General features: G+C 56.0%; 1 protein-coding gene across 1 annotated transcript in view; it reads right to left on the reverse strand.

Moving 5' to 3' along the window:
• The window catches only part of LOC136392597 (myosin-13), a 55,218-nt gene that overhangs the window by 704 nt on the left and 40,972 nt on the right, over positions 1-13,542 (reverse strand). Inside the window, exons 26-38 of the mRNA XM_066364881.1 lie at positions 12,573-12,699; positions 11,798-11,916; positions 10,525-10,721; positions 9,975-10,158; positions 9,024-9,189; positions 8,324-8,448; positions 6,932-7,240; positions 6,648-6,851; positions 5,131-5,256; positions 4,658-4,828; positions 2,370-2,474; positions 2,176-2,271; positions 142-276 (exon numbers count right to left, since the gene is read on the reverse strand). Coding sequence (XP_066220978.1) covers positions 142-276; positions 2,176-2,271; positions 2,370-2,474; positions 4,658-4,828; positions 5,131-5,256; positions 6,648-6,851; positions 6,932-7,240; positions 8,324-8,448; positions 9,024-9,189; positions 9,975-10,158; positions 10,525-10,721; positions 11,798-11,916; positions 12,573-12,699 — 2,064 coding nt within the window. The remainder of the gene's footprint in view (positions 1-141; positions 277-2,175; positions 2,272-2,369; positions 2,475-4,657; positions 4,829-5,130; positions 5,257-6,647; positions 6,852-6,931; positions 7,241-8,323; positions 8,449-9,023; positions 9,190-9,974; positions 10,159-10,524; positions 10,722-11,797; positions 11,917-12,572; positions 12,700-13,542) is intronic.

The raw sequence follows: 13,542 nt of genomic DNA on the forward strand, positions 1-13,542 counted from the left end.
TGGGTGAAGTAGGGGTGTCTGTGAGTGAGTGACCAGCAGCAGGGAAGAGGCACCCACAGAGACCCTCCGAATTCTCCCCAGTACACCCATGGTCCTGGGGCTCAGGATCTCCGGGGGGGGGGGGGAGAAGGCGGTTCTCACCTGGCCCCCAACTTCGCGGCTTTTGGCCCGCAGCTTGTTGACCTGGGACTCAGCGATGTCGGCCCGCTCCTCCGCCTCCTCCAGCTCGTGCTGGACCCTCCGGCAGCGGGACAGCTGCGTGTTGGCCTGCTCCTCCTGACAGAAGACGGAGGGGGGGGGAGTTTGAGGGAGCCCCTTACTCCGGCTCCGAGGCCCCAGGCCCCTACAGGCCCCTGGGGAACTGGGGAACGAGGAGGACTAGGGTCTCGGATTCACTGGTGGCAGGGGAGAGAAAGCCGAGCTCTTCAGGGGTGAGGATGCAGCACGCAGCCCTGTTTCCCCACACCCCGCTTTAGGGCCGTCTCCCCCTCTGGAGCTCTTAGAAAGAGACCCGAGTCCAGAGTCGTCCCAAGGCGGCCGGGGGGGGGGGGGTCAGAGGCCATGGCCACAGTCCCCCTTGCCCTGTCCTTGCTCCCAGCATCATCTGCCTCTGGCCAATTCCTGCTCTTCCAGCATGGGTCAAGGGTCCCCGACAAAGGTAACCTTCCGGACACCCTCCGGCCAGCCAGCCCTGCGGCCGCTACACTAATGCAGTGGCACCAATCTGTGTCACCAGTTCAGATGCCTCCCTGCCATCAAGAGGGAGCCAACCCCAGGGCACATAGGAGAAGCGCCCATTTGCTTCTCCACCCCTCCGCCGCGCTTTCCTCTCTGTCTCTCTCTTCCCCTCCCGCAGCCAAGGCTCCATTGGAGCAAAGATGGCCCGGGTGCTGGGCATGGCTCTGTGGCCTCTGCCTCAGGCGCTAGAGTGGCTCTGGTCGCAATATGGCGACGCCCAGGATGGGCAGAGCATCGCCCCCTGGTGGGCAGAGCACCGCCCCTGGTGGGCGTGCCGCGTGGATCCCGGTCGGGCGCATGCGGGAGTCTGTCTGTCTGTCTCTCCCTGTTTCCAGCTTCAGAAAAATGGAAAAAAAAAAAAAAAAAGAGGGAGCCAGCCAGCCTGCTGGGCAGGAGGTGAAAAGGACAAGGAGAGAAGCCGGATGTTACGTCATTTAGGACGTGGGTCCCTCAGATTCGGTTCCTCCGAACGCTAGTCCTGTGGGACGCTCTGCTACATTGCAGAACGCCTGCTCCACTTGGAAGAGTCCATTACATACAGCTACAAAGTCTGAGCAATCTTAGAAGTGAAGCAGCCAGTCCAACTTTGTTCAACTCAGCATTTCCTCCTCTATTTTTCAAAATTTTTATTGACTTTATTGGAATGACACTGGTTAATAAAATCACACGGGTTTCTGGTCCACAATTGTATAATATATCATCTGTGTATTGCATAATGCGTTCCCCACCCTTAGCCAAGTCTCCCTCCATCACCATCCATCCCCCTTCCCCCTCGACCTCCCCTCCTTTCCCAGCGGCAATCTGTTTCCTATAAAAGAGAACACCCCTCCTCCCTCCCCCCTCCAGCCTCAGCTTCCTGCTAGTCACCCCCCCAGATCCAGTGTCCCCAGAAGATAGTTCGGAAACCCCGTGGTCAGCCCGTTCCATTCCTCCCCTGTTGGTTTTCCCTGTTTGACCAAGCAAGGGCAGATCGAAGAGTAGAGAGTGGAGTAGTGGGCATTAAGGAGGGCTGGAAGGATGAGAGGACGGACGAGGACTCCGGGGAGGGGGCGAAGGGACAAGGAAGTGGGGGAGTTGGATGACGTGAACCAGGAGTAGATGTCCAAAGCCAGGTCACAGTCGGGGTGGGCTGGTGGGGCAGGCCACAGTGGTCTGGGAGGTGGGGAGAAGAGAGGCCGTGGGTGGGCTAAGGTGCTCTGGGATGGGGGGGGGTGAAATAGTGTGAGGAGGGCTGGGTCACACGGGGTGAGGGCAGGCCACCGAGGAGGGGGCCGAGGGCCAGGATTGTGCATCACAGACCAGGGGAGGGAGGAGTACAGGGCTCCCTGCTTTTGCAGCCTCTGGGAAAGCTTAGACCTCGGGCTCCGTGGCCTACAGGAAACAGGAACACCCTCCCCCTTCCCCAGGGCGGGGCATGCCGAGACCTCCCCTACTTACAGCCTCCTCCGCCTGCCTCTTGTACGCCTTCACCTTGGCCTGCAGCTTGTCCACCAGGTCCTGGAGCCTGAGGACGTTCTTGCGGTCCTCCTCGGCCTGCAACAGAGCATCCATGCCGTCCGTGCCGGCGGCCCCAGACCCGCCGCCGCTCCCAGCAGCAGAGTGCTCGCTCGGGCCCTGGGACCTCGATCTACCTGGTAAGTCATCTCCTTGACTCTGCGCTCGTACTTGTGGGCCCCCTTCAGGGCTTCGGCCCCCCTCTTCTGCTCGGCGTCCAGCTCGTTCTCCAGCTCCCTCACCTGCGTGTGGCCGAGAGAGCACAGGGGTCAAGCCCTGTCCCCCAGGCTTCCCGGGGGCTCCTGTGTCTGTCACTCCAGGGCGGACTCAAGATCCTCCGATTCTTTGGCAAAAGCGTCTCCTCCGAGGACAACGCCGGAACCACATTTAATCCACAGGGCCACCCCTGGCGCAGGAGGCGGTTTTGTGCAAATGAGAACAAGACACCCTTTTCGGTCAGCGGTGGCCGCAGGGGCACACGGCTTGGCTGCCAGGTCCGGCTCTGCGAAGATGCTGCTTCCTCTGGGGCTGTGCAGCTCGGCGAGAACAGGGCTGCATGCACCCCAGCTCGCCCCGCGGGGTAACCTGCATGGCTGCTCGTGCTGGGCCTGCTTCCCGATTGAGGAAGACAGGCAGGGTCACGGAGAGAGCCAGTGCCACGAGCGGCCCAGGGCGTGCTCAGGGTCCAGGCCTGGCTGAGTGGTCCGGGGCCAAGCAGCTGCCCTCACTGGGAATGAGTTTTCGTGGAGATTGGGATTCCTGCCCAAGCTACCTCCAATGTGGGCTTACATCAGAAAAAGGTGTGGAAGTATTTTTTTTTTTAATGATAAAGTGCTACACCGTCGTTCGTTTTGTAGCTGTTTCCACCTTTCCTGAAGTCTTGATGGCAGAGGACAGCCATTAGGAACTCAGGTCACCAATGGTGTCCCCAGCTACATAATCCAGAGGGAGCCGAGAAGTGGGGGGTAGCGGCAGCCATTGGGAACCACTGGGGCCACCACAGACCAGTGGCAGCTCTGAGCTTGCAGAATGGCCAGGTCAACTCTGAAATCTACCGGTGGGACAGGTGCACTCTGGGCGCTGTTCCAAACTAGGTCCCTACCCCTCACCCCCGACTCCAGGAGTCCCGGGGAGCTGTCCTCTCTCCGGGGCTACAAACATTATTTCCCCGGGGTGCTTTCCAGGCCTCTGTCAGGTGTAGGAAACCAAGATAACCCGGCAGCTGGACGACTCGGAAGGTTCCTCGCCAGGTGAGGGGAGGCTGGCCGAGGGCTCCCTGCTGACCCAGGTCTCAAAGGCTCAGGGGGTGGCGAGAGATTCTGTCCCACCCTAGAGGGAGGGAGGTATCCATGCACGAGAAGGACGGGCCTAAGCTCATTTTAATAGAACAGGACAGGGAATAATTAAGCATTTAATGATTTTTTGGAAGCACTATCTTCCCTGGTGTTTACTTTTGTTACTTAGACCTTCTACCTTTTCACCAAAAATAATCCTTCCCCATCTAAAGCGTGCCAGTGCGGGTGCACGGCCTCGGGAGGCCGGCGTGAAGAGCGGCTGTGTTTGGGTCTTTCCTGCGGGAGACGTGGGTTCCTTCTCTTTGTCACCTCTTCCCCCTCCTCCTCTCTCCCTCCCACACTCTTTCCTTTCCTCTCCCCTGGGGACAACAGAGGCATTCTGACAACCTCCTCCGCACAGCCCTTCTTCAAAATGCTAACTGGTAGCGGAGCCCGTTCTAAAGACAAATCACATGCCCCACCGCAGTCCTACAGGGGAGAGTGAGGCAAAGGAGAGACGCAGGGAACAGTCGGCAAAGGGAGAGCACAAGGACGACCTATACTCCCCGTGGAGGAAAAGGCAGGGCTCTCCCCCGGGGGGCGCTGGCGTCCTGGTGCGCTGGCCGGGAGGGAGCGTGGGTCACCCCCAGCTAGGATGCGGTGAGGAACACACCAGAAGCGCAGGCAGCGTTCAGAGATTAGGAAGTCAGGGAAGGGAACCAGACCCAGAAGTGGGAGATGAAGGAGGGAGACTCCAGATTTTACAGAGGATGGGTGGGCCGCCGTTTATCAAAGCAGAGGTTGGTCCAAAATTCCAATTCCGCTCACACGTGTAATTTTATGATTGTAATGTACACTCCCCGTCTCACCCATTTATGTAGATCTGAAACTATATATAAAACCAGAATGTGAGCATGTAAAACTGGCATGACACTACAGTTATTGAGGCATAAGCATTCTAACGTGGGTTCGTGCCTGCTGGGGTGTAGGGACCAGTGGAAAAGTAACGGGTGGGAGATCTGGCCCCCAGGGAGTTTCGCGGTCTGTTGAGTGAGTGACCACTTTCCCAGCCTGGACATCCAGGCTGTGGTTCTGCCCGGGGCAGCTGGACGGGGTGCGCTCTGAGAGGGAGTCCTCTCCAGCCACCCTACCCGGTTCTCCAGTTTCTGGATCTGCTTCCTCCCGCCCTTCAGGGCCAGCTGCTCCGCCTCGTCCAGACGGTGCTGCAGGTCCTTCACCGTCTGCTCCAGGTTCTTCTTCATCCGCTCCAGGTGGGCGCTGGTGTCCTGCTCCTTCTTCAGCTCCTCGGCCATCATGGCCGCCTGGTCAAGTTCACAGGAGACGGCAGTGGGCCATGCGCCCACCGCACCCCTCCCGGAGCGTCGAGAGGTGCTGCTGGGCGGGCACTGCCCCCGCTGGCCTACGGCTCCCTCACTCAGCCACCACCCAGGGTGCACGGCACTCCTCCCCACCTTGTCCCCGCTCATCCCGGCTCTCCAGAGAGCCACCACGGACTGACTCAGGTCTTAAGAGGATGAAAGCTACTCGTCATGCCCAGGCTTAGAAGCCCCGTTTCTCATCTCCCAACAGCCTCTCTGAAGAGAACAAAGGAGACCGAGCTCACCTCCGTGATGGCCTTCTTGGCCTTCTCCTCCGCATTTCTGGATTCCTGGATGGAGTTCTCCACCTCTGCCTGGCACTGCGCTATGTCGGCTTCCAGTTTCCTCTTGAGATTGATCAGGCTTGTGTTCTAGAAGACAAAGTTAGATACCAGGAGGCTGGGTTACGTTTGGACACTTAAAACAATTGGCAAGGAGAGAGTTGGGTGGGCTGAGGAAAGAAACCACGATCATGTTCCATTTCTTGTTTGTTACATGGGGATGAACCTAGCAGAAAGTCCTGGAGACCCAGGGATTGCGTAGCAAACAACCGCATAAATGATCAAGAGAGACTTTCCAATATTCGAGGAAGAATAGCTCAAAAAAAAAAAAAAAAAAAAAAAGAAAAGAAAAGAAAAGAAAAGAAAAGAAAAAGGTGTTGTAATAAGGAAATGATTTGTAGGCATGACTATATAAAATTAAAAATAATTCTGATGGTCAAAATATACCACAAATGGAATTGCAAAAGTGGGGGCAAACTGGAACACATTTGCAATGGATATTACCGAGAAAAATTCTCTTCCTTAACATGTAAGACAAGTCAATAGAAAAAAAGGGCAAAAAGTACAAATCGGTAAGACACAACAGAAGAAATCCAAGTGGCAAAAATATATGATGAAATGTTCTGACTCATTAGTAATCAAAAAAAAATTTTTTTTAAAAAGAGATATTTTCAAAAATAAAATTGGTAAAATTTAAAATATAATACCTAGGGTCTTTGGGAATTTACAGGAAAGAGCGTTCATATAGTTTCCCAATGGCCAATAAAAACTGGGAGCACTTACTTAAAGATCACTTTATGACACATTACAATGTCCTTCCTGTCTGCACCATGAGGTTTTCCTTCTAGGAATTTATTTACTTCTGGGAATATTAGGAAAATAATAATAATGGATACATGTGAAAACTTAGTTAAAAAGGAGTTTGTCATATCAGTTTTTCTAACAGCAAAATTTTTTGGGGGAGGGAACAATCTAAAACTATTCAACCATTAAAAACTGGTTAAATAAAAATGCTCTAATACACAACTATCACAGATTACTTTCCTGCCATTAAAACTAGTCATTTGAAGACCATCTAAAGATGTAGAACTATGTTCATGACCCACTGTTAAATGAAGATAAGTTGCAAAAAGTTTGGTCCCATTTTTACAAAAAAAAAAACCCCCACATAATATTTACGTATATAGACAAGGGCTTAGAATGAAAGGTCTCAAAATGTTAACGATATGGTTGGTATTTTTCTTCTTGTTGTGTGCTTGTCGTCTCTACTTTTTAATAAGAAGGAATTTTTTAAAGCCTTCATAAACAACAAACGTAGTTATTTTGAAAGACAGCCCTCACTTGCCACCACGACTGCTTCAGCGCAGTGTCTCCTGGGAAGCCGTCTCCAGCGCCTTTACGCAATAGAGCATCCATCCTTGTTCTGACTTCCCCGCAACATGCGTGACCCCCCGCCCCCTGCGGAGGGAGCGCGGATGCACCTGTGCGTGCAGCAGCTGCACCCGGTCGCTGGCGTCCAGCAGCTCCTGCTCCGACAGCCTGCGGGTACGCTCTGTCTGCTCCAGGGCCACCTTCATCTCCTCCAGCTCCTCCAGCAGGAGGCCGTTCCTGCGCTCTGTGATGGCCAGCTGCTCCTTGAGGTCCTCATTGCTCCGCAGGGTGTCGTCCAGTTGCAGCTGGGAGTCCTGTCGGGGAAACCGGGAGTGAAGTCAGCGCCAGGGCCGGCGGAGGGCCCATCCAGGCCCGCCAGGGACCACGCGGTCACCTTGAGCTGGCCCTGGACTCCGCGTAGGTGTTTCTGGGTTTCTGCCAGCTGGCGGTTGGCGTGGCCCAGCTGAATCTCCAGCTCATTGAGGTCGCCTTCCATCTTCTTCTTGAGGCGCAGGGCGTCATTGCGGCTCCGGACCTCGGCGTCCAGCACGCTCTGCACGGCCTCTGCCGCGCGCTGGCCGTTCCTCTTCAGCTGCTCGATCTCTTCGTCCTTCTCCGTGACCTTGCGCTCAAGCTCGGACTTGACCTGGCTCAGCTCCAGTTGGACGCGCAAAATCTTGCTCTCTTCGTGCTCCAGCGAACCCTGACAGAAGCAAGGGGGTGATTACAAGTGCTTTCCTGGGTTCTTTCTCTCTCTCTCTCTCTTTCTTTCTTCCTTTCTTTTCTTTCTTTCTTCCTTTGTTTTCTTTCTTTCTTTCTAGCATGAGAGTGACAGACAAGAAGGGAATGAGATGAGAAGCATCAACTCATTGTTGTGTCACCTTTAGTTGTTCATTGACTGCTTATCATACATGCCTTAACTGGGGGCCTCCAGCTGAGCCAGTGACCCCTTGTTCAAGCCAGCGACCATGGTGTCATGTCTATGATCCCACGCTCACGCTGGTTGAGCCTACGCTCAATCCGGTGACCTTGGGGTCTCGAACCTGGGTCCTCTGTGTCCCAGCCCAATGCTCTATCCACTGCACCACCACCTGGTCAGGCTTCAGTGGGTCTTTTCATCCCCATCAGGATCAAGTGGGAATGATAATAATACCCCTTTTACAGGTGAATAGAACTACACCCAAAGAGGTCAAATGATTCGCTCCCAAATGTCCTTACTAGCAATGAAACTGGGACTAAAACTTTGTTATCGACAGGTCTTGAGGGGGACAGAGCGTCTTTTTGAATCAGTGAGCATTTTATTGAGTGTGTATATTTTAACAAGGCCTTAAGTCAGGAGCCAATCTAGTCTCTCAAATGACGGGGCAGTTGCTCTCGCATTAGTTATCCAGCGTGACGCAAATTTTCATAGACACATCTCCATCACCTGCCCCCTACTGGCCACAGCTGAACACGGCACAATTTCCATTGCACAGGATTCCCGGTACCCAAAGATGATCACGTGTGATCCTAAGACAAAACCAAGGGATTCGGAGAGAGCTTTCAAGACATTTGGTGAATAAGTTCTTGCTTTTCGAGAGGAAAAACTGAGGAAATCACAAGTAAATTTATTTTCAAAAGGGGAAGACGCTGAACTAGAAGACATGGGGAGAGGAAGCAGCAGAGCCTGCTGTTTCCCCTGGGCGCCATCGTTCTTCCGGGCGGGGTCTCCCACGGGGGAGCTGGTCCCCCCCCCCCCGGGGCCGCCCTCCTCCTGAGCTTCCCTGGTCACATCCTGGACACTTGCCTCTACCTCCTCCAGGGCAGCCTGGAGGTCTGACTTTTCTTGCTCCGCTTGCTTCTTGGTCTTCTCCACCTCCTGAAGGTTCTTGCCTGTCTCTGCCATCTGCTCGGTTAGGTCAGAGATCTCTTCTGCAAAAGGACAGGCTGGGTTTCGGCTGTGGCCACGGGCTCTGTGTGACAGTGTCAGGCAGCGGAGGGATTGACTGGCGGTTCATTGGCAACATTTAGACTGGAGGAGTCCGCGAGGCACAGGTGGGTTGCCTCACCAGCACTGTGCTTAGCGAGCAGTGACAAGACCATCGCATGCCCTGAAACTTCTCAAACTCAACACGACGGTCCAGAGGACCAGAGAAGACAATTGTAGGGAAAATGCTTAGAGAATCAGAGTCTTTCAGGACTTTTGGGTGTGGTCTAATTTTGTAGAAAAAATGTTTGAGGTCCTAAGACTTAGTGACATGCCCAAGGACACAAAGCCACATAGAGACGGAATTCGGGGAAATGATCTCTGACAGTCAACTTAGCAACCCTCCGTGCCCTCTGCTCTTGAGTCTGTGATGTTGCTACTACTGTGCCTTCCATTAGGAGGAGGGCTCAGGCCTCGGGGTTCCGAGTGGAGGTGAAGACGTGGCGGGGCAGTGGGCAGGAGGAGGTGTGGGCAGGAGAGAAGGGGGGTGTTCCACACCTGTGCTGGGGAGGCGGCTCACCTTGCAGATTCTTATTCTCCCGCCTCAGGGTCTCCAGCTGATCCACCACCTCCTCGTAGGCATTCTGCATCTTGAAGATTTCAGTGCTGAGTGACCGGGACTCTTTCTGAGCGGCTTCTAACTCTGCTTGGCTCTCATCCAGCTTTTGCTTCCACTCTGCAAGGACCTAGGAGATGAGCAAGGGACACATGGGAAGGAGAAAGGGCCAGGGGACCAAGGCTTTATCCTTCCATCCTTAGGACTAGAGAAACAGGGGCCACCATTCCAGGTCAGGGACCCCCACACTCTGATGTCCCTACAATGATCCATTGTACAGTATTCTTTTCTATTCTTTTAAATTATTAATTGAGAAGCAGGGAGGGCAGAGACAGACTCCCACATGCACCCTGACCAAGATCCACCCAGCAAGCCCATTAGGGAGTGATGCTCTGCCCAGCTGGGGCCAGTGCTCTGTTGCTCAGCAAACGAGCTATTTTAACACCTGAGGTGAGGCCATGGAGCCACCCTCAGCACCCGGAGCCAACTTGCTCAAACCATTCAAGCCATGGCTGTGGGAGGAGGAGAGAGAAAGAGAGAAGAGAGAAAGAGGGGGGGCAGGGAAATGGGTGGAGAAGCAGATAGTTGCTTCTCCTGTGTGCCCTGACCAGGAATCAAAGCCAGGACATCCACATGCCAGGTCAACACTCTACCACTGAGCCGACCAACCAGGGCTCACTGTATAGTACTCTTAAAGGTGTTTGCACCTCCAGGTAAACCAAAGTCGCTTTAACTAAAAGTACAGTTCCTTTGGAGGGACTGTCACAGAAAGAGAGACACTGCAGATCCCTGAACCTCCCCGACCTGGGATGTTATGCTCTGACCGACGGCTGCCAGACCGTGTGCCCTCTGGCACGGGCGGGCAGGGAGGGCTGCCACTCTCAGCAGTGCCACCGTCAGGTGTTAGGGAAAGACCTTGTCGAAGTTCCTCTGCTTCTTGTCCAGGGTGGCGCAGGCGGCGTTGGCGCGCTCCAGACCCAGCATCAGGTCCTCCACTTCCCCCTGGAGCCGCTGCTTGGTCTTCTCCAAGGACGCGCACTTGGAGCTCACGGCCTCCGTGTTCTCCTCGGCCTCCTGCAGCCTCTGGGCCAGCTTCTTCCTGAGAGAACCAGACTCTGTTTCCTGGGCAGGGGCGGGCTGCCTCAGAAGTGTCACGTCAGAAGAGAAACAAGAGGTCTCTACGGAGACTGGAACTTGAGAAGCCCAAGATCTAGCGTTTGATGCGTGGAGAGGATTTAAGTAATATCGGGAGAATCCTCCAGCGCTTAGTGGCAAAGCTTGGTCACCAAAGAGGCACTGAGGGAACTGGGTGGAGTGGGCGGTACCCCACGGGAGGACAGGAGCACCCTACGTGAAGGCTTAAGAAAAACCGCAGGTCTGGAAGGGAGGTGCTCCAGGACGAATTCTCCGTTCCCTGACAGGGGCCTTAGGGTCCCCTTCCCTGCTGCAACCCGGGGGCCCCTACTTGGCCTCCTCCAGCTCCTCCGTGCGCTGGATGGCGTCCGTCTCGTACTTGGTCCTCCACTGGGCAACCTCGCTGTTGGCCTTGGACAGCGCCCTCTGCAGCTCGGCCTTGGCTTCCTGCTCCTCCTCATACTGTTCCCGCAGCAGGTCACAGTCGTGGCGGGAGGACTGCAGGGCGTGGGCCAGCGCGTTCTTGGCCTGGGGAAGGACAGTGGTGACAAACTGCAAACATATTTGGCTGTTCTCCACGTGGAGGCGTTTGCATTTCAACCAGCACTTCCCGGGTAGAAGCATTCCCGTGCTGCCTTTGCCAACTTGGCTGGAATGCGATCACCTGCCTTACTTATGTAAGTTTAAAAAAGTTGGTTCCTTTATGATACGTAACTATACCTAAAAAGTACACTAGTACGCTCTAGTAAATGGAACACCATTAGTATTTGCCATAATCGGAAGGTAGCCAAAAGAATAAATGCAACAGATCCTGTCTGGGTAGCTCAGTTGGTCAGAGTGTCACCTCAATACACTGAGGTTACAGGTTCGATCCCTGGTCAGGGCACATACAAAATCAGCCAATGAGTGCATAGATAAGTGGGACAGCAACAACAAAAAATCAATCTCTCTCTCTTTCTCTCTTCCCTTTCCCCTCTCTCTCTCTCTCAAGTCAATCAATCAATACAAGTTAAAAATTAGAAAATAAGTGCAACAGAAATAAAGCAACGTCATCAAAAACGATGTCATTGTCTTCTAACTACAGAGACTTTCCCGTGTGGCTCGGTGCCTGAGGCTTAATAAGGTGCCCATATGTCTTAATAAGGAAGATAAGCAGGCGCGAAGGCGAGAGCACCACAGTGAGCCTGCCTTCTTACACACAGTGTGACAGGAAGAAAGACGCAGGCGTGTCAAGGGGCCGGGGGTGTGTGTCTGGGCAGTGCCACACAACGCACAGAGGCAGAGATGGTCACGCTGGGGCAGTGATGGACAGGGGGTGTCCCTGATGGGGAAGGGGGTTTATCAGACCACCCTGTGCGGGACAGAGGGACCCAGAGGCTGGAGCACACTGTAAGAGTTTTCCAGCTCCGAGGACAGAGAGCGGATGCCAAGGTCTCGGAACCTCAAAGACCCGGCTCCCATTACGGTACCGGTACCGGTACTGCAACGCAGAGAGGAGCAGCTTCCGCTCTTGTGAGGCAACACCGCCTCCAGGCAGCCTGCGGCCTCTCAGCTTCTAAGGTCTGGTCAGACACCTCGGCCACGACAGGAAGGGGTGTCCTTACCTTGGTTTCTTCTTCCAGTTGCCTCTTTACCTCCTCGAGCTGCTGGCTGAGGGCCTGCCTGCCTTTGGTCAGCTGAGAAACCAGAGCCTCCTTCTCTTCCACCTGGTGGCTCAGCTCCCCTAACAAACGCAGGCAAGCGGTGCTGTGTCTGCAGAGCGGCCCCTCCCGCACGCCCCCCCCCGCCCCCCCCTCCCGCACCCCCCCCTCCCGCACCCCCCCCCGCCCGCAGCCCCCCGCACCCCGGACTGCGGCCCCACCCTCCCCCCTCCCCCGCCCCCGCCCCCGGACTGCGGCCCCTCCCTCCCCCCTCCCCCGCCCCCGGACTGCGGCCCCTCCCTCCCCCACCCCCGCCCCCGCCCCCGGACTGCGGCCCCTCCCTCCCACCTCCCCCACCCCCGCCCCCGGACTGCGGCCCCCCCCTCCCCCCTCCCCCCCTCCCCCCTCCCCCACCCCGCCCCCGGACTGCGGCCCCTCCCTCCCCCCTCCCCCGCCCCCGGACTGCGGCCCCTCCCTCCCCCCCTCCCCCACCCCCGCCCCCGGACTGCGGCCCCTCCCTCCCACCTCCCCCACCCCCGCCCCCGGACTGCGGCCCCCCCCTCCCCCCCTCCCCCCTCCCCCCCTCCCCCGCCCCCCGGACTGCGGCCCCTCCCTCCCCCCTCCCTCCCCCCTCCCCCACCCCCGCCCCCGGACTGCGGCCCCTCCCTCCCCCCTCCCCCCCTCCTCCCCTCCCTCCCCCGCCCCCGCCCCCGGACTGCGGCCCCTGGCCGGTTCTCACCATTCTGGGTCTGCAGTCTCGCCTTCTGCATGTTCAGATCATGGATCAACTGCGTCTGCTGGTCATCCTTGGCTTTGATTTCATTAAACTGGTCTTCCACAGTCCGGCACATTCTTTCCATGTTACTCTTTGGAAGGGAGGAGGGATGGAGGAGGGAGTACATAGGGATGAACTTCTTAAGGGAAAGGGGAAAAAAACCAAGACAGGCAGAAACGTTGCAGCGGCGAAAACAATCAGCAGCATGAACAGGCGGTGCGAACCCGGAGGCTCAGTGAGGACAAGAGGCACCCTGGAGACCACAGTGGCTCTCTGACCACCGCCGCCGTTCTCTGGCCGTATCTGCATTCCTCTCCTCCGCAGACACCCTGTCCTTCCTTCCGGGCAACCCTCTTCAGGGGGTCCGCAGCCCCACATCGCCTCTTCCAGCCCGGCCGGCTGGCCAGCGGCCCCAAGGGCAGCTCTGAGCTCCCTGCACAAAAGCAGCGCTTGACTCTAGGAGCGCCAAGTTACTCCCCAAGGAAACCGTGCTTTGTGGCCGTACACAGAGGCCAGTTCACCGGGAAGCCGGTGCGGTTTAGGCTTCGTGCCTCATCTGCACGGCCCCCAGCAGCAGGGAGCTGTCCATGCCAGGCAGGAGGGAAAGCCAATCACAAGCAAGCGTCTCCGGGTAGGCGTTTCTGACCAATGGCTTAAAGGGAAAGCCAATCACAAGCAAGCGTCTCCGGTAGGCGTTTCTGACCAATGGCTTAAAGGGAAAGCCAATCACAAGCAAGCGTCTCCGGGTAGGCGTTTCTGACCAATGGCTTAAAGGGAAAGCCAATCACAAGCAAGCGTCTCCGGGTAGGCGTTTCTGACCAATGGCTTAAAAGGAAAGCCAATCACAAGCAAGCGTCTCCGGTAGGCGTTTCTGACCAATGGCTTAAAGGGAAAGCCAATCACAAGCAAGCGTCTCCGGTAGGCGTTTCTGACC

The sequence above is a fragment of the Saccopteryx leptura genome, chromosome 2, assembly GCF_036850995.1.
Source record: "Saccopteryx leptura isolate mSacLep1 chromosome 2, mSacLep1_pri_phased_curated, whole genome shotgun sequence".
NCBI classification, from domain to species: Eukaryota; Metazoa; Chordata; class Mammalia; order Chiroptera; family Emballonuridae; genus Saccopteryx; species Saccopteryx leptura.